Raw genomic sequence first — 21,275 nt, forward strand, 5'->3', positions numbered from 1 at the left:
GGGGCAATTCATGTGCAAGGTCTTTCTGACAATCAACACTTCAAAATACAAAATCTCTGGAAAATAAAATATGTATGTTGTTCTTCTTAAATCCATGGAAACTCAACAGTTTGTAAGGTAGGTGAGTTAGCTCAGCAGGTTAGAGCACCGTGCTGGTAATGCTGAGGTCATCGGTTCAAACCCCGTATGGGGCAATTCATGTGTAAGGTCTTTCACACAATCAATACTTCAAAAATAAATAAGGGTTCAAAAATAAAATCAACACTTCAAAATAAATAAGGGTTAAAAAAAATCAACACTTCAAAATAAAAAATGGTTCAAAAATAAAATCAACACTTTACAACAAAAAATGGTTCAAAAATCAATGCTTCAAAATAAAAAATGGTTCAAAAATAAAATCAACACTTTACAACAAATAAGGGTTCAAAAATAAAATCAACACTTTACAAATAAAAAATGGTTCAAAAATAAAATCAACAGTTCAAACTGTATAATGGTGTCTGTTCAGTCCATAAAATAAGTCTGGGATCAAAAAATGTATTGAAGATGTCATTAGCAGGGACAAATGGTTCTATAGAGACTTGGCTAACAAATAAAATCAATAAAACAAATAAAAAATGGTTAGGAAGCACATTACAAACCTTTTGTTGAAATGACGCGTTAAATTCAAGTCTCCATTACAGACCAGAGAAAACTAAAGAGTGTTAATCCATTTGAGGAGCCGGCAGTTTATCTTGAGGAAATAAATGACGACGCAGAAATTAATTAGACTGTAACATGCGCAGTCCGCTGCTCAACCACTGCGGAAACCGCTGGAAGTAACTCATCCGGATTTAACAAATGGAGCCTTCTGGGTTCACGTTACGCAGGAGAGCGGCGCTCTAGAGGAGCTGCAGACGTAACATCTGTCCGTTTTGGAGAAGCGAAACCATGCAAAAAAAAAAAAAATAAAAAATAAAAAATCCTGGTAGAAGCGCACACCGGACCGCACAGGGTAAAACACTCAGAGTTCAGTTGATCTGTTTGGATCAGACAGATCCAACTGACTGATGAATTAACGCAGATTTTTCTGCAGATGGGAACCAGGAAGAAGTGCGTTCAGACCCCAGCGGGTGAAGTGATGCTAATTTAATTTAATTTATTAAAAGTTATTGGGGTGGTTTTTGTCACTACGGAGAAAAATGTAGATGCATTTATCTGCTTAATTTGTGATTGGATCTGGATTCACGGTGAATATTAACTAAACCGCATACAATGCGGCTAAATGGCCGATGTTAATATGATTGTAATTTCACGGATAAAAATAGTACATGACCGATTTTTTATTTATTTATTTATTTTTATGTTGTCGGTCAAGATAACGGATAACAAAAAAGTCTAGCGCCACCTGCCGCCCTGACACCAACTCACACATCTTCATTCACAGTCTTACTTGTAAATCGATTTTTCTTTACTTGGACATTTTGATGTTAGCTTGTTGATGTTTTATTCGCTGGGAAAACCAATAAGCAGTTTGAGGTGACTCTGCTGCTCTCTAGTGGCGAGAAGCCATAATGTTAGCTGGTAACAATCGGAATGCATTGTGGGAGATGTAGTTTGTAGTCAATTTGCTCAAAACCTATTTTAAGTCAATGTCGGCCTATAAAATGCTGGGGCGGGCACATAAAATGACATGGCGGGCCGCATGTGGCCCGCGGGCCTTGAGTTTGACACATGTGTATTAAGCTGATAGTTTTTTGTGTGTGTAGGATTTGTCTATCTTCAGAACTCTAATGGAAGACTGCCTAGCAGCATTTTACTTAACAGAGAGGCAGTTTACTAAGACTATAAAATCGTGATTTGCTTTCTCTGTTTATGATGCAATCACGATTTGCAGTGTTTCATTACTTTTTGTTCTAAGTTAACTTGCTCAGGTGTGTATAATTCTGTTTTATGCAACCTTATAATCTTTTCAAATCACCTTGCAGTATAAATACAGAGCTTTTTTCAAGTGTTAATAAGTCACCTGCATATCTGACTGACCCACATCTACTCTGCTAATGCCTGTCAGGATTTCAGTACGCTGTACAGTAGTTTCATCTATTCAGCTGTCGCCTTTTATTTTTCCCTTTTTCTTTTGTCACACTCCCGTAGCTCTGTCTTTGCCCCCCAGGGTTTTAACTTTGGCCTCTGAATAAGCTTGTTGGAGGTGATGGAGGATCTCAGAGAAAGGCAGAGCACTTTGGCTGATTTCCAGAGAAAGGTAATGACAGTCACCATCAATACCGGCCACTCCATTTGCCACAGACAACGTCTGCAAAACTAACAAGACTTGAGGTTAATACTGGCAGGACCTACACTGTTTCTGCTCAGGTAATTCGACTGATGTCGAAACGGATGGCTTGAGATGTGCTGATTACATGTGCTAACATCACTCGGGCAGCTTCAGATCCCTGACTGGGCATGTTGTGAGCTAAGGAATTGTCTGACAGAAAGGAGAAAGGGTAGCTGAGCAACATGCTATAAATATACTGCACAGGAAAGTGATGATGTAAAATGTTTAGGAGAAGAAGTGTGAACCGTATGAAATAAATGCTTTGTGCAATGCCCCAATTTTGAAGCAACATATAAAATTAAAAGCTTTGTATATTTCCTACGCAGATTAAAATGGAAGTTGAGAAGTATGGCTGCTTGTGTCAACCTGTGCAAAACGGGCAACTCGGCTTAGAAAGAATGTGGAGCTAATGCTATGATGGGGCCATAACATAATATCATACGTGTGTATGTGTGTAAAAGGAAAATTGCATCTTTATATATCATTCAATGTATTTTTGCATGTTTTCACACATGCAGGTTGTGAAATCATGTTATTCCCTTTAGACAGCATAGCAAATCTAGTATGTGATCTTGCACAGAAAACTGAGTTTTCTGAAGCACAAAACAAATTAATAAAAAAGAAAAAATGTTGGAAATATTTTTAACGACTGCATTTTCTGACTTTAACCCGGTTCATCTGCAGCGAAACACACAGTGCAGAAGCTTCCCACACAGTGAAAGTTATGAGTTGGCAAAAGTACCAAAATTAAACTTTTAATATTTCTGCATACACTATGGAGAATTTCAAAAACTGAACAGATTTCACTTGGATCATATGTCATCTGAACTTGAGATCAGTTGCCCGTGGCAACTGAAAATGAAGCAAGCTGCAAGGCAGTGCTGAAATTGCATCGTGGTTCTTTCGGTAGAGCAAACTGTAAACAGAAAAGTTATGGAAAAAAACATTCATAACCGTGCTCAAAAAATGCGAATACATTAACCAAAATTTGAAGTGCAGCATTTTATATTTCATAAGTATTTGTGTAAAACACCGGAATATACAGTGATAGATCAGCAGGATTGACAACAGTATTTACCTCCTCAAATAGCTCCAGGCTGTACGAGTTGTCATCGTCTGCAAAGTAGATGATGCCCGGCTGGCTGTTGTTGTTTTTGAAGGTCTCCCTAAGCCAACGCAAGGCCAGGTTCCGCTGCATGGTTCCTCTGGGAATCCTGGGGTCACGAGTGTCACCTCGTACCTTAAAGTTCTTGGGAGTCTCCACGTTGAGGTGGGTGTAGTTTAGCCCCGTCTCTCGGAGGAGACTTGTGACGAGAGGAGTTCTCCTCTGCGAGTCTTCTATCAGAATCCAGTGCAAGTTGGGGACATGGAGGAAGGTGTTTGCGATGCGGGTCAGCTCTGCCTTCTGCACCGGCCGGCTGTATGTGGGAGTGATGATGTGAATCGTGGGCAGCACATCTGACCAGGGTGGAGGCCGCGTGTACACGTACTCTGTCCTCACCACTTCCACAATGTCCTTATCTGAGGCACAGTATTCTTTGGAGTCCTGACCACCAGCCTCCCTCCTGCCCTCGCCGCCTTCATCTGCAGATATGGGGATAAGAAGGCAGGTAAGGCATTAGTGCAATCCTGAGCTGCTCTGAATATTTGCCTCAGGTGACTTAAACCCAATGGGGGTAAAGTGTACCTGAGAGTCGGTGGTGGTGGACCGCAAGCCTCTCTGGAATGATAAAGATCTCTTTTACTAGGTGGTGACAGGCTGCAAGAAGTGAAAGCAGGCACCGTGAGAGGACAAAACAGCTGGCGGAGAGGGAGACAGTGCGAAACGACGGAGGGGAAACATGAGCTCAGCTATTCTGAAAGCATTGCTTATGGACTTTTATTCAAATGTAATCATAAGAACAAGTCTACGTGGACTGATTTTTTTTTTTTTGGTCCAGACTCCACCACAGACTCCCTCTCCATTCTTTTGCCTTTTACTGCATCGTTAAGGTGTAGCCCTGCTATAATTTACCGCAACTGAGGATATCTTTGACAAATTTCTGAACAGATAGGGCATACATAGGATTTTTCTGACAATTAGAGTTGACTTGAGCTGTTCTCTCTATATCCTATGTAGTAACTTGTCCAGCAGAGGGCTCTTAATTTACTTTTGTTAATATATTTAGTTTGAAAGGTACTGAGAGAAAACGTGCTCCATATGTGATGCAACTGAAATAGTTTGTTGGGTTTTATTTTGCCTCTCAGTGATTGGATGCTGAAATGAATGATGCATGACTTTAAATTCTGATTGGCTGAGGGGAGGGAGCGGCATCATGAGTATGGGATGAGTGAGGAACGAGGAGAGACAGAAAGGTGAAACTGGAGTGAGCAAAAACAAAAAAAACTAAAATTGCTGAAAGTTTTAGTTGTGAGTTTTTGAATTAGGTCACAATTGCACATGCTTCAATGTGGAACAGCCAAACATCAAGAAGCTGTGGCATACTAAAAGCATTATAGTGAGATTTATGTGCAGCTACACTAGACCGAAGTGGGAGTGAGACGCCGCCGAATCAGATGGCGCTTCAGGCTTCCGAAATGTCTGTTAGCACCTCTGGCAACATGGAATAAGTGACTTTCATGGTTTTGTGAACCTACCGGAAGATACTCGGTGGCAGTGTCATGTACAGGCATGTTGGGGGGGCAGGTGCTCAAGTGGAAAAAAAGGGCACCTTGTGTGGCATATGGAACCACCAGCTGCCTTAGTAATGTGAGATTTTTTTCTTCTAGGCACAGCTTGTGCATCATCTTTGCATATATATTTCAAATCAATAGCCATGTATTGTCTTGGGCTACACCCAATAGACTGTAAGAAAAAAAATAAAATAAATACAGAAGGGCACTGTTTTGTCCAGAGGAAAAGGGGGCAGGTGCTCCAGCGCCTCCTAGTGTCTATCTGTGCAAATCCCCTGCTCAGTGGCAGAAACAAGGATAGCTCTTCAGGTGACCAGAAAGTCTGAAAGCACCTCTGGCAGTGAGGGAGACAGAAACGTGCCATCCTGACCATCTGTGCTGAGCTTCACTAGATCCATACTGCATAATGTCAGGAGGTGACACATGCGGACACAGAAAATATTCCAAGGTTGAGTGAGTACTCTCATCTTGTTTGTGACTCATTGGATTTAATGGGTCTCATTGAGTTTGGCCCCACTGCTTCCAAGTGTCGACGACCAGGCCAACAACGGGGTTTCATTTGCATATCCTAATTTTTGGGGACTGGTAAACAACCCTGATTTCTATTTGGCTGTTTTCATTTAATGTCACCAGCATGTGTAGTTTTAAAAATGGTTCCACAAGTTGACAAATGCAGGGTTTCCCTGAAACCCTGCACTTGACCAACATCATGTTTTTATGTAAAAAAAAAAAAAATTGTAAAAGTTAACAAAACATTTTATGACAATGTAATTGGAAGACATTGTTGACAATACTTAAACACACAACTGCAGACACTTAAAAAAAAACATTCACAAAAATATATTTTGGAGCCATTTTATGTTCTTCAGTTGAATCCTAATTAAGTAATCAGAAATTGGCTTCATCTTAAAGCAAGCTGTGTAATGCTGGTGTAAGGCAGAATGAAGCGGCAAGTAAAACCCATGCGGCCAGCCACCACGCTTATAATGCAGGGGGCCACCCTGAATTGCACTGTAAAAATTGATTGTTAAATTTAAAAGGGAAAATGTGTACAGAAGTGCAGAAGTTTGGTTTAATTGTTTATCGCAAAATGTTTTATAAATATACTTTTAGGTTTAAAGCTGCAGTGTGGATTTTTTTATAAGAAAGAAAATGCTAATTTGTTGAAACTGTCACCGTGTTGTGACGGTGTGGTCTGAGACAAATCTGTTTAATCTTGGATATTGAGGTTGGTGTACATGTAAAAAAATAAGCTGAATGTCTGCTAAGTCAAGTAAAATAAATTAGTTGGACTCAGAGTGCTATTCTTGGGGGTACTACACATACATTCTGCAAACATTTACATAAAAAGCCATCCCTCAGGGATCCCTAATTAACTAAAACAGTGGTTCCCAAAGTTGAGGTCAGGACCCCAATGACACCCACACCCTTTATGAGTCATGAAACAAAAAGTAAGGGGCTCTTACAATAATCTCTCCCAATAAAATTATGACACATAGTGATGTACTGAGAGCATATTTTCAAATTTAGTAAGAAGCCTGCTGAGGCTGCCAGTCTTGTTTGATTGGGTTCATGGTGTTTTACAACTTCAACAGCAATAGACGTAAGTGTCTGCCAATGTTTCTCTGTAAGTGGGAAGCTGAAAATGTTGCAACTTACTGTAGTAAAGTTTTGAGATGACTGAAAAAGGTCGTAGGAAGCCTTGATGTCCAGTTAAATGGCACATGAATAAAGCAGGACGTGGCCCAGTAGGATGTCTAGATCAGAGGTAATGGACAGCCTGAAAATGTGTTAACATGCTGGTGATATTATTTTATATTACATATTACAGATCTTAGTGGCAATAATATGTTTTTTATGTTGTCATTCACTGTGTTTCACGTGCTGTTCAGTGACAAAAAAGTTATCGGTATCATTGTGTTTCAACATTTTAAAATTTTGATGCTACGAAATTTCTATCACCCAGTTATTAAGGATTAAAGTCTCAGATAAACATCCCAGAGAAAGTGAGGACCATATACAAGCACAGTGCTGCCTCTCCCACACATGTTGATGCACACTTCAGATCAGCTGGTCTGTTACATTTCGCATCAATAATTTTACCATAAAATATCTGTGGTCAATTATCACACGGATGGTCACAAAATTAAAACGAAAGGAGCACCATCTATCACTTCCAGTGAAGTATTGCCAGTTTAAAACTACAGTTGGCAAGCTGTGAACGGCATATGTTAAGCAGCCAAGTGCAGGCTGGCTACCGGAGCAGATAGCCTGACTGATTATCCTGCTATACTGGTTATACGTGCTTTACTCTAAGGAGCCATATATACAGCAACTGGGAAAGACCTCAAAGGAGTTGAAATTCACTATAACTTCAACAGCTGTTTATTCCTGATTTTTCACTTATTCTCTGTGCCAGAATCAAAATAATAATTAAATGTTAGAGGTGATAATGACATAGTGTCATTCAGCACAGGTGTGAGTTTTTAAAGTGGTGTAGTACATAGGTAACAAACTCCACAAACTGTTCAATTTTTGTTTATTTTATATTTTTTGTAACAAAAAAAAAAACCTGGCAGGTTTTTACATCACATGTCACATTCTTACTGTTCTTATTGGAAATTATTTCTGAGTTTGTTCAGAGGAGAGACAATGATTATATCGAAGGATGCTGAGTTTGGAGCCCCTGGGCAGGAGGCTGAGTGAAATGCCAAAATGGACATTTATGGATGCGGTGAAAGAGGACATGAAGTTACTTGTCGTGAGGGAATAGGATGCAGAGGGTAAGACTTAACGGAGACAAATGATTTGATGTGGCAACCGCTGACGGGAAAACCAGAAGAGGAGGAAGGAGAAGATTTCTAAGTCTCATTTATCCTTTTATATTTATCCTCATTTATCCTACTGGCTGGTCGCACACACCATACGTCATCACTACATCACTCCCTCCACCCTCAAAGCCAGCTTGCCCCTGTACATTTCAAAGTGATGCTGGCCTGTTACTATTTGTGAAACTGTTGTTGTTTATACTCAATCATGTCACTCTTTGAGAACCTCATACCAGTACATAGCTATTTTAGTACAGATTTTCCTTCGTAATTTTTCAAACGCTCAGGATTTGTTTGATTGATGAGGAAATTAGATGCTTAACAGCTGTTGTACCAGGAGCGCTATTGTGCATTTTCAATAAATCTGAAAATCACAGTGTTTAACTGTGGATGTCAGTTTAATAATAAATAAATAAATAAATAAATAAATAAATAAATAAATAAATAAATAAATAAATAAAGCAAGCTGACACACCAAAACAAAATGGTTTAAGCCCAATGCAAACTCCCCATAAACAGCACAAGACAACTTGTGCTCTCTCTCTCTCAGGGTTGCTTGTTCTTGTATCCCTTTTGATGTTTCCAGGAAATAAAAAAACAGATCTGCTGCAGTTGCAGGGAGCTATGAAGACTTCACAGTAGGGAAGCACCGATTGCAGTTTTCTGGCCGATTGCCAGTTACAATTCTTTGTTAAGTTGACTTAGCAATTCCGATTTTGGTTGATCTTGATAATTTTGTTTTAAATATTGCTAAATATAGCCAGAATGTCTATATTCTGGCTATATTTAGAATATAGCCAGTGAATTGGCAACAGTGGAGTGACTATTGCTAACAACAAACATGAATACATGACTTGATGCTTGGGTTTGTCAGTCAAACTTTTCTCACAGCAGAGCAAAAGAGGACAATGGTTGGTTTTTAGACATTTGCAGAGGTAAATTAGATCGCTTTCACGTGGAAGTATTGGCCAATCACAGATCTCCCAAATTAAGGAAATCAGGGCTGATTTATAAGATGTTCGTTAAATCAGCTGTAGGAGAACTCAATGTAGGAGTTCTCGTAAAATGTGAAATGTACAGGCCATAAAGTCCGTTGTTGTTTTTGCCGCTAGCTTGCTTTTAAGCACCACATTTTTCTGTTTTGTAGAATATCTACAGGCCTAACAAACTGCTTCGTTGTGATGCTGTTTACACCCCTCTTCCTGGACTCTGTTGGTGTTTGCTCATATTCTGCAATCTTCTGCTATTTAAAGGGTTTTATTTTTTATTTAATCAGACAGAGCCTGTCATTTATGCCTGCTCTTAAACGTTCCTTCCAGCATAATTCGTGACAAGTTGCATCTTAATTGCATCTGTGACTTGCAGGGCTAGAAAAGCTGCAGATTGTGTTTGAAAACATGCTGACAAATTTGCCTTAGAAAAAAAATGTTCATGTGGAGTGGAAGATATCATGCTGAGCATCTCTTCCGAATGGACAGATTTATGCCCTAATTAACATTTCCTTTGCTAATACTGTAAATATGACTTCATATGACTCACTATTTTATTATCTGCCTGGTGACGAAGGTACGGCTTATTTTGACAGATTAATCTGTCCCTTTGGATTGAATCTTATTTTGAGTGCTAGTGTAGCTTCACCTGCATAGCTGTCAGTACAGGACAGAATATGACTGTAGCATCACCAGTGTTGTTTGTTATTGTCATGCCAAAGTTAAAAAATGTCTTTGTCACTGCTCACACTCCAAGATTTTTCTGCATTACAAAGATTAGCCCAACGTGCTGATAGCCAGATGTTGAACAAAGCTGCCAGGGAGCACTCTGCCAAAATAATAATAAAAAAAAAAGATCAGCACCCTTTCTCTTAAGGTCTACACAATTTGAAGCCTACAGGAAAAACTACATCAGATATAACTGTAAAGAAACAAAACAAAAAATAATTACTTTTTTCCATTGTACTCTCTGCAGATAAATTAACCCAACTTTTCTTAGCGTTTTAAAAATGCTATACGTTTTCCTGAAAGGACACTATTTAAGGTGCTTTATTTAATGTCATCCGGCACATATCTAATAAAATTATTGCTTTTTGAGTACGTTTAGAAAAACCTGCAAAAACAAACAACCTCAGATTGTATGCATGTGCATTATCTTCTGTTTTGGATCATTTGAGTGAATGTGGCTTGTTTGTTAATCCCTCTACATGCCCTCTTCGACACCACGAGTGGAAAGCAAACAGCTTCATTGATTCAGGTCGCTCTAATTTGGATGTTTACTCTGCATCGCAGTTGACATTTTACACAGTTCGTTAGTGGTCTCTGAAGATGATCAGGACACTCAGTAGGTGTTAATGACTCAGGCGGGAGCGCAAACACGATACCAGACGTGGACGCAGCATATTCTACGAGACTGAACGATAAGACTCATGTGGGTGGCCACACTGTGGGAGGACATTGTTGTGTAAGCTCATATGCAGTGGGCAGATTTGCATTAATAGAAAAACAAATGCATATGAAATGCAGCTATGCAATCAGCTCCTATCAGCTGACTGACAGTTGGACATAATCGTCTATGTTTGCACGGCTATTTTGTTCTACGCTGTTTACGTGCACAACTCTCTGTGATGAGACTTACAGTCACTAGATAAGTGGTATTGAGTTGTGCTGGAGCTTGTGGTCATGGCTGATGAGTGCCTCCACATGAACAGCCTTTTGTCTGAAACCTGAAGTGCAGTGTTAGGTTCAAGGACCCACTTCAATTCTGATATTGCCAGTGAAGTGTGGTGTTTGGCGTACCCTTTCGGATAGCGAGGAGTGGAGCTATAGCGCTTTGGTGCCAAACGGTGATGAGTAGAGTCCAGGGTAACACGATCAACACGATGGCAAGAATATCTCTTCTCTTCGGCATCTCAATGATTGGTTGTTTGGCTCCGGATTATCTGAAAAAAACAAAAAAAAAAACAAAAAAAACCAGAAACATCTTTACTCTATACATTGTAACACAAAGCTTTCAAGGTAAGTCATGATGTGAAAATTGCAAAAGATAGATGAATAATGTTCACATTCCCAGAAATGGGAATTCTATAGAAAAGTATTTCCCTCCCTAACAGATTTTTTCTTCTTCTTTTGCTTGTTTGTCACACTTCTATATCATCAGAGCTTTTGGGTGATGAACTGATGGACATCACCCGAAGTCATTCTCCATCAGTTACAGCAAGTTCATCCTGAAGAAGCTGGGGATTATCACACTTCTGTGAGTCCATCTGACAGCAGAAGGAGGAACAGGTAACAGACAGTAAGTGGAATCAGCCATTTCTGCAATACCAAGAAAACCAGAGTCCTGTCCTTTCCCAAATGCAGACAAAATACTCTAACCACAGATCAGCTGAATATTGAAACTCTAGTTGTCCATTTGGGAGCTAATGATCTGGCAAAACAACAATCGGGGATTCTGAAAACAGACCTTACCATTCTTTTGAATACTATTGGAACACTAAAACTTAAGATTTTTCTTAGTGGCCCTGTCCCAGCAGCAGGATGGGGTGACCTGAAATACTCTCGACTTCTTTCTATAAACAAATGGCTGATAAAAGCATGTACTACCTGCATAGTGGCCTTCATTGTTAACCGCTGGATCTTCTGGGAAAGTTTGCACCTTTTCAGACTTGGTGGACGCCATCTTAATAACCATGGGATGAAGCTATTCTCTGCCAATTTATTTCATTTCATCAACGGGAACAACGTGGCCACAGAAAAACTGGCTCAAGGACGCCTGATTAGGATGGGACCCACCGCATATCAGGAAGCTATTCCAAAACAAACTGGCAAAACATCAACTGGAGAAAAAGTGGCAGATCTCTCCCTTCCTCCCTGCTCTGGTTCCCTCCCTGTTCTGCTCGTTCTTCATCTCTAAAAGCCTCTGATGAATTGTCCTCTCCAGGAATTGAGTTTCTCACCTTCATGGATGGCATGAACCAACAAGTTCTCCTAGACACTTCCCTTCTTAGCACACAAATAACTGATTTCAATCTCTCTAAACCACCTACTCGCACAACAAACTTCACCTCATCGAAACCACCTGACCCCTGTGAGGAACCCCCACTTGTTTCAGAAGTCTGAGATCGGGGTCCAGACGGTAGCCTTACTCCCATCTTCTTCCAGAATGCATCTTTGAATTAATGACTGAGCATAATATTGATGTTATGTTCTTGACAGAAACTTGGCTGATTGACAATAACGATTCACCTGCACTAATTGAATCCGCGCCTCCTGATTACGATGTTTTAAAATGAGAACAGAAAACAAACAAGGAGGTGGCATAGCATCTTTTTATAGGAAATATCTGATCTCCAAGCACATTATTTTGAATATCTTGGATTTGAAGTAAAAACCCGTAAGCGAACTCTGATGCTAATTCTGTACAAAACCACTCCAAAACACGTGAATAATTTCTTCACTGACTTTAATAAGCTTTTATCTGTCATATGCATTCATTTTGAATGTCTAATAATTGTGGGAGATTTCAACATCCATGTTGACAAGCCCAAAGACAGAGGGGCAAAAAAGCTGTGTGACGTACTTGATAATTTGGGGTCTGACTCGGCATGTTAAACAAGTGCAGACACATACTGGACCTGTTTATCAGTAAGGGTGTGAATATTTCTAATGTCTCTGTCACTGATGTCGGCCTGTCTGATCATTTCGCTGTTATCTTTGAAAGTACAATCACCATTGACTCTTTTAGCACAACAGCTACTATCTCAAAACAGTGCAGCATTTGACACTGTTGATCATGACACATTACTGAGATGACTGGAGAGTTGGGTAGGACTCTGGCTCAGTTCTCATCTTGTTCAAATCGAGGAACAGGGATTTAGCTGAGCTATGGATGGCAAGTTAAAGAATGGTCTTTTTGCCCTCCAGCTTTGTGTGCAGGTGCAAAATTTCTGCATGTAAACAACAACATGCAACATGTCTATAGCTAGACAGAGAGGCCAAGAGTAAAGCTTTCCCCTCCTGTCTAATGTGAATGCTATTTTGAGACCCTTTAACCTGAAGATCAGGCAGTTACATACAAGCTGACAAAAGTAGAACGGAAATGGAGGTGGGAGGAAGTGCGTCACTATTATCAATCCGTTGTGTAAAAGTGTAGTAGTATAAAAAGAGAACATTTTATAGTGGCTTAAGAGAATGCTATGCCATTCATTTTTAAACTATCTTGCTTTTCTATTTGCTACTTTTGCTGGAAACACTCTTCCATTCTCGGTCTGTTTCATGCAGAAAGATTCCAATCCACATAACCTTTGGCTTCTCTGTAAAAAAAAACCCCCAAAAAAACAAAACAAAACATCTAATCCTAACATTATAACTGTTTAAAGATTCATATAAACCACTCTGATATTCACTGTAAATCTGGAACATGGTGGAAATAACACATGGCTTTGGGGACACCTCTGTCTCCTCCAGGAAGAATATGAGGAAGTGGAGAGAGAGAGGCCTCAACATGTTCTCTCCCTGTTCTCCAAAGTTCACCAACACTGAGTTTAAGACAACAGACCTCCGTCACTCCTCGCAGGGTTTGGTTTTCTCAGATGCTTAAAAAAGCTCCAGTTATACCGACATCATAACTGGAAAAATGAAGTTATTAAGTGATCTGCTCAATGAAATAAAGAAAAAAGTAAACATAAGGCAGTCAGATGTTTGCTGTATTCATTTAAGTTTTGCTCGAGGAAACAAGTTATCATATGTCCCTCATTGATTCTGCTCCCACTGCTGAGGAAGGTGGCAGAATGCCAAGATTTCACAGAATTGTAAAATCATTATATTCATTCTATTTGTTTGCAGATAAACACATTACTAACGTCTAAACCTTAGCAGGTGGCTCTGACCCTTCAACAATGCATTTTGAAGGTTTGTCAGCTTCAGAGGAAAAGAGATAAATCCAGAATAAACGTATTTATTTTAAATTACACAAAATTATTTTGTGGAAGATCTGAAAGCCCAATAACTAAGGCAGAAATATTTTCAACGCATTTTTGTAAGTTTTAAAACGATTAATTAAGCCTTGAACCAAAGGAATTTGGAAGAAGTTCCTAATAGAATTATTAATACTGGAGGTCAAAACATCGAAAAATGTTTAAGGACAAACATTAAGTCTGATAAGGTTTCAATGCCACCGGTTGTTTTGAGAACATTCACTAACTAAAGGGGCAGAATATCTTTTCAAATTGTAGCTTCATTGTGTCAGAGTAAGCATGAACACATTTTCCACATTTTTATTCAAGATTTTACGCTTTAGCCTTTTCATACAGTGCTGTGCCATCCTTTGGTTACTTCTTTCATTGGCGTTTTTTTAACATGCAGTGAATTTTTAAAACTGATTAGTCTTATATGAACAAAAATGTAGAAGTCGATTTCTAAACATTATTGCAATTACCTGCTTGTGTTGTAAATGAACTATAATAATGTAATGGGGACACTGCTTAGACCTTGGTGTCCCCACTCTTTATGTTGCATTACTTAATCTTATGTGCAGATTTATGTGGAGATTACGAGATTCTACAAAAAAAAAAATCATCATCCTGTTACTAATGGATACTGCACAAAGCTCAGTCAGGTCTAAGTTCAGAATGTGGAACAATTAGTGTTTTAGCCTTTCTGCAAATTTGTGACTTAAATTTGTATTTCATTTACTCATATTTTATGAAAAAGGGGTATGAATTCTTTGCCAATACACTGTATGTGTATTTAAATGACTTACCCACAGTCAGAACTGGTTCATTGCGGTGCTGTTGATGCGTGGCTGAGAAGGCAAAACTCCATGCTCGATGGGTTACCTAACGGTGACTGTCTCCATGATACTTCAACATTACCCGTTTCTCTCCCTCTGGCTGCTTGCACACGCAGGCCACCAAAAGCCCCGATCCTGAAAAATCAAATCATTTAGTTAGAACAACCCAAATATAACACCAAAATAGCAAAAATCATTCAAAGAACAAAAATACTTTTGTTACGGAAAGTCCAACAGGACTTGTCATTTGACTAGATAGATATGTAAAGGAACACTGAGGATTATCCAAAAATAAAACACACATACAACTATTCCTTTTAATTTAACATCAGGAAGCCAAAACTGAATGTATCCAAGCTACTTTTTTTTTTTTTTTCAAAAATACGACAGTTCTATGTGTCTGAAATGAATAATACATCTCTTACTGATATGTCATGTACTTAATTCATTCCAATCTAAATTGCACAAAGACTCAATTTTTTCATTGTTTGAATTCACCAAATGTGAAATGCAAAAAGGAGGTCAGTCAAAACTCCTCCGCCTGCCAGCAGTCTGTGTTGGGGGATGAAGCAAAAATAAGACATCATGTCTTATTCAAATACATCAGACACAATGCTGCTTCGGTGGAGGTTTCCAGTGACTTGTGGATACAGCGTCAACACCCGAGGACTTCAGTATTTTCTATGTAATGGAAACTTATATAAAATGCAAATGTTTGTTGTGCTGAACAGGAGCAGTCCTGAACATATCACTAATGCACATTGAGGTATAACATGAATCAGAAACGCATTGGTGCGTGGTTGTGCTTGACTTGCCAAAATGTCAACCAGACACTGGCTTTATGGATTAGGATCAAATTCGCTTTGTTCAAAATAGAGTAGCAAGTAAAACGTCAACTAAACGGCAGAACAGAAAACCTTAGCTAAGGGTGCCAGACAAAATGATCGCTGATCGCTAATCTCAGTGAAACGCTTTCTTTCCGAAAATTTTTTGAAATGTATCTTTTTTTAAACATCTGCCTGTTAAAGGACTCTATGAATGAAATACTAATGTAATTCCATTCGGTGTGTCTTCTCCTTTGACTGAGCTGTTTATTTTTTAAAAATAGTTTATGCACAAAACTTTTTGAAGGATGTTTTTATACATAGCTCTTGCTCTGCTTAATTGGAGACTTATTGTTGTCACTAGAATGAAATTTGTTCTCACCGTATTTCTGCCTCTCCCTCTGATCCCTTTTTGAATAGTTGGTGCATTGAACCAGTTCGATTACGACATCGTTGGTTCATAGAAAAACTGTGCAGACATAGAGAAATTTAATGTGGCACTTTACGCGCTGCTTTTATTGTTCATTACTCATTTTACAAGGCCAAAGTCTGACAGTATGGCTCAGCTGTCTGTCTCTGAAGGCTGGAGCAGTGGGTGGTACTGGTCTAACTTCAGCTGCGTTTGGGGTGGAATTTATGGTGTTATGGATTCGTTTTGCTGTATTTATATGCTAAGCGGCAGTGCTTTTGTGATAGATGTGTTAACAATACACAAAGGGAGAACCACAGCTTCTGTTTGTAGAGCCAGCCATCACTTCAGACTGGGTAATTTATTTAACATCAAACCTGGGTTTATGCTGTTGAGGCAGAAATTGGGATAGTAGTTTGGTAGTTGAAATCAAACATTATGTTTGTTGGGTAGAAGATGGTGATGGCTGGTGGGGAAAAAAAAAGAAAATCTTAGTGGGACTGATGGGCCAATAGATTTCCAGTCCAGTAGAGGGAGCGTTGAACAGGCTTCATAGCACTAGATCGATGCTATGAACCCTACCGAAAATGGCCTGGGCTGTAAGCAGCCTCCACCACTGCGAAGGGAGAAGTGCTGAGTTGAACGAGGCAGATTTTAATGTTAATTCAATATTTGGAAATGTGATCAACTTGGGCTGAACGACTTAATTCACTACCTCTGCTGCCATTGCTGAAACTACAGGCAGACTACAATTCTAAAACAGTGCAGAAAATCAAAGTCATCCTTCACAACTTGACTGGCACGTTAGTATTCTACCAGAAGGAATCCAGATAAACAGGGGAAAGCCCAGACTGTCTGTGAGGCGAGATTTTAATCAAGATGAATTGCACAGGAAGGTAATGGCTAGGCTAAATTGTGGTCTAACTCACGAGTCTTCAAAATCTGAGACAGAGACAAGAGAGTACTACAATACTGTTGGACAGTATGTTGGATATGAATTTAGCTATCTGAATTCACTTATTAGTAAAAGTCTTACTGTGTTTTTTTTTTATTTTTTATGATTAAATTCACAGAGAATTAGATAAAAAAGGTGGCGAGTGGTTTCAAATGATGGGTCATTCTTTCAAATCCTCCCTTTGACAGCCTTCATGACATCGGCCACTTCAGTCCTATATCAAAAAAGACCTCTGTTGTTTTTACAACAGGCAGTTAAGTGGACCTTGACTGCATGATGAACATGCAGCCCAGCACAGAGAAGTATTAGTGTGCATTCAGAAAGTCCCTATCACCCAAGTGCCATGTTTGCTTCTGTGCCACCTGAAATACAGTGTGATGCAGCAAGAATACAGAGTCAGTCCCAGACTGCGGCACACAATGAAGCCTGACAGCCTTTCACATCAGCACGAACTAACCAGCTGTGAAGGGAACACCTGCCGCTGATTAATACAAGATCAGAACAACAGTAGCGTACCTGAAAATTGTTGGACTAATTGATGAACTAACACCATTAACCCCAAAAGGTTAGACATGGGGGTAAAACACTACATTTCTTTGGTCAGTTTTAAATGTCAGAGAAAATTGCACCTTATGAGATGAAAAGATATAAGATGTCTACTCCCATTTTTTTAAATAACTGATTTTATCATTGGTATTAGCAGAGTAGAAACTGCTTATCTGCTTGCTATAATCATCTTGAAATGTGTTTTGCTAAATTATTGTTGTCTGGACTGTAGAAGCCATTTAATAGAGATAAGATCTAAATGCTGACTGAAACACCATCAAGTTAAATACAATCACTTTCTTCCCTTCCCATAAAATCAGCCTGGAGATGAAGTAGGGGCAAGCCTCCAACTTTGCAATGAGTCTATCTCTGACATGTTAACTCCCCTTTGCTCTGTGCATCCCCTATGTCATGAAGACCAGAAATAACTTAATCCTTCCCAGCCTTGGCTTGCTGTAGCATCTTTTTTCTGTATTCTCCAATCGGCAAGTAGGAGACGCTCTCTGGAGATGCTGCGTTGTGGAATGTACAATTACTTTTCTTTTTGTACACATACGTCTACGGGCTACTCTGAATTGCCCCGAACAATTTTCTGGTGGGGTGTCTCGGGATCTGTAGAGGACAAGCTGCTACAATAGATCATTATTGATGATGCTGTCACAGCTCTTTGAAACAACCTCGCCAAGAGGTATCATTAAATGTGAATTTTAAAATCTGCATTGATTTAAGTTGGCTAAATTGCTTTTGAAGGACATGAAGTCAGGAGTAGGTGATCTGTCTCGTGTTTCTCTGTTGTTAGTGCTTTGTTTATAGATTCAAAGCTACTATGGTTGGCTTATGATTGGTAATTAATAAGGGTCTACCTTCCGAGTAACACAAGTTTTTACCATACATAATTGTGCACTAAAATGAGACAAAAAAATATCATAGTTTTTTTTCAGCTAAAGTTGCTTGTTCTGGTAAGTTTGACAGTAAATCCTATGTCAACTAGTTCCTCGTAAATGAGAATATTTCTTACAATGACTGGCACATTTCTTTAAGAACCTACTCTTAGAACCAGGGTAATGTTTGAGGCCATTCTTATTTATTCCTGCCTTTTTTACTCCATCCACCAGCATAAAAACAAATGGGCTAAATAGAAATTTACCCAAGGCAGTATTTGCCATGTTGGGAGGGAAATAAATTGCCCTGAACCTTTAGGCTGAAGGGAGGCTGCTAAACAGGGTTTAGAGTCAGAATACCTAAAACTGTGAAAGTATGGAAAGCAAATTAATCACAACTACCCTGTTGTTTTTTCAAAGCTGATAAGTAATTGCCAAATACACTTTTCTGATACAAAGGGGAAAAAAAAACAACTCCTTTTGAGTTATGCTTACGAAAACACAAGTAAAAGAAGTCTTTCACCATAATCACATAAATTGTTCTTTTGATTAAAAAAGCTTTTAAACCAAATTATGTTAAAATAATCTATGACCGCTAACTGAGAACACAAGAAATGGATAGGGTGAGCAGTTTTTCTATAAAGATCATCTTTGCAAGAAATGGGGGGTGACCTACATGGAAGTAAACCAGTTAAGAGAAGGATTTCTTTTCAAAACCCTGAAAATAGTTTTTCTGCAAACTGTTTTTAAGAACCAAGAGAAGAAGATTCAGTACTGTTTATACAGATAACTGATTCAAGAATAAACAGCTAGTGCAAAGAGCTGACAACAGCTGTAGTTTGTGAGCATAAAGTTTATAATTGTTAATAAGAAAAAAAAAATCCTGATTGATTAAATCCCCATTTGATCCTCTGAATAAATATAGGTATTTTTACTTCCCCCCCGTTCATCCACCACATGAGTAGCTTTGACTCAAGGAGAAGGCTTAAGAGCAAACAACATATTCTGGCTTCAACTATAGATGAAGAAATAATGCTTAGGTAGCAAGACAGACGTTGTCCTCGGAAATATAATGTTTTTATAGTTATAGTACTGCAGTGTTATTAAAACCAGCTACATTTCCAGCTACAGTGAGACGGCCTGCCTGGCTTGTTTGTGGCTCTGGGGAGATTTTTCCCTGCTTGGTATTGGATATTTTGCTGCTGGTACTTTGTGCGGGTGCTACCAGGGTCTGGGTTTAACCTGCATGTGGGGACTGACTGCATCTGCCTGGGGATGGTGAGGCCTTCTTGAGCCAGGTCCACCTGCTGTCTGCTGCTGGTGGGTGCTGAGAGTTGCAGACTTTTGACATTTCTCACCACTCTAACATCTGTACACCTCCAGGTGACAAATTCACTCACATACACCCAACAAATGTGCTACTACACAAAAGCTCACCAAAGCTCAAACGCACACATACACACACACAGACACGCACACATACACCAATCTACGCACAAATACAAAAGTAAACCCAGTGGTTGAAGGTCAAACAAAGACAGGTTAGAGAAACACTGGATTCAGTCTTTAAGAAAGTAAATCCCACAATTAGGATTCTGTCTGTGTTGATAGATTTTTTTTATGTAGAACACAACATTTTAGGACAACCAGCTATTCTACATAGTATGCCTGGGATGCCAAGACAGGGGGAAAAGAACTATACAGTGATTTAACTGCACCTCAAATGAAAGTATGAATGCCTAGATGGTATTATCTTGAGTCAGCTTCTAAGTGATAATTGAGGCCTTATACATAGAGGACTGAGTGCAACCAGCTGACCCAAATAACTACCAATATGAGTACATTTAGGGATGAGTTGCCAGGCAAGGTCAGAAAAGGTGAGTGTAAATCAGATGCCATAGCTCCTCATGCAAAATACTTACCTTAAACAATCTGTATCGACTTCACCTATTTTTAGAAACACAAAAATAAATTTAGCTAAACTATACAATATGTGTATTGCTCAAAACCATTCTAAGAAACAGGACAATGTGTTTAGTTGTCTCCTTTTATCTTCCTCTGACTCTCATTGTTCAAATGGGCCCCTGATGCAAAGCGAGATATCCAGTACAGCTCTTTTATCGTCTACCTTCCTTCACCACCTGACACTATTCAAACAATGACTTGGATCTAGCACTCCTTTGTGGCTCCTTCCAGTGCATATGCATCTGACTCCAAGACGTAAGGCCCTAGAGTCAAATTAACTCTATATTGGAGATCTCTCACCACTCTTTCCTACTTCAGCAGCAGTAGTGGTGTACATAGGGTCCAAAATTTGACTCTCCCCAGTCACACTAGTTTTTTATTTTATTTTTTTTGTAATTACAATGAAATTTAAAAATGTATATTTCACAGAAGTCTTGTCTTAAATGGTTGATTACATATCACTGTGTGAAATCTACCTCAGTTTGCTGTTGCTGCTGGTCCCAGGCCAAACACATCTGCCATGTTCAAAATATTACTCAGTGTGTCTACTTCAGAAAACACCTGTGGTAATTAGCAGAGTCTACCAATCTAATTAAAATACTGTAGAAAATAAGTTATTCTCTGGAAACCAAACAGAATATTTTCCATTTTTGTGCGATTTGGAAATATTGTTTTTTCTAAAATGATTTTAATTTTACATGAAATTTAAAGAGGTGCAAAACCCTTTGAAATGTTAGGATTTTATTTCATCAGTCCGCAGAGTATTTGACCAAAGGTTTTGGAGGTTATCAAGATGTTTGTTGGCAAATGTGAAATGGAGCTTTGTGTTTTTCATATGGCTTTGAACTCTACTTTTTGCCCGTCTCTTCCTTTTCGTTGAATCGTGAACCACAACTTGAAGCAAGTCCTCAATCGACTGTTGGTGTATATTTTGCAGGTCACTCCTGAGACGCTTTACTACTATTCTACTTGTTCTCCAGCGGTGTGGATTTTAGTTGTGTGACTTAAAATCAGTTCAGACTCGATTTAACACTCGACTTAACACGGTTTATGTGTGATGACCAGGTCTCTGTGGTTTTAGTCTGAACCTCAAACAT

The 21,275-nt window shown here is 39.1% G+C and overlaps 1 protein-coding gene across 4 annotated transcripts in view; it reads right to left on the reverse strand.

The window, feature by feature from the left end:
- The window catches only part of LOC103145365 (galactosylgalactosylxylosylprotein 3-beta-glucuronosyltransferase 1), a 99,875-nt gene that overhangs the window by 14,240 nt on the left and 64,360 nt on the right, over positions 1 to 21,275 (reverse strand). For 2 of the 4 annotated variants that reach the window (XM_016676736.1, XM_007562771.2), the window contains 4 exons: positions 14,569 to 14,733; positions 10,605 to 10,747; positions 4,002 to 4,073; positions 3,393 to 3,898 (listed from right to left, as the gene is read on the reverse strand). In XM_016676736.1, coding sequence (XP_016532222.1) covers positions 3,393 to 3,898; positions 4,002 to 4,073; positions 10,605 to 10,716 — 690 coding nt within the window. In that variant the 5' untranslated portion in view covers positions 10,717 to 10,747; positions 14,569 to 14,733. The remainder of the gene's footprint in view (positions 1 to 3,392; positions 3,899 to 4,001; positions 4,074 to 10,604; positions 10,748 to 14,568; positions 14,734 to 21,275) is intronic. The other 2 variants (XM_016676737.1, XM_007562774.2) reach the window with 2 other exon arrangements.

The sequence above is a fragment of the Poecilia formosa genome, unplaced genomic scaffold, assembly GCF_000485575.1.
Source record: "Poecilia formosa unplaced genomic scaffold, Poecilia_formosa-5.1.2 Scaffold141, whole genome shotgun sequence".
NCBI classification, from domain to species: domain Eukaryota; kingdom Metazoa; phylum Chordata; class Actinopteri; order Cyprinodontiformes; family Poeciliidae; genus Poecilia; species Poecilia formosa.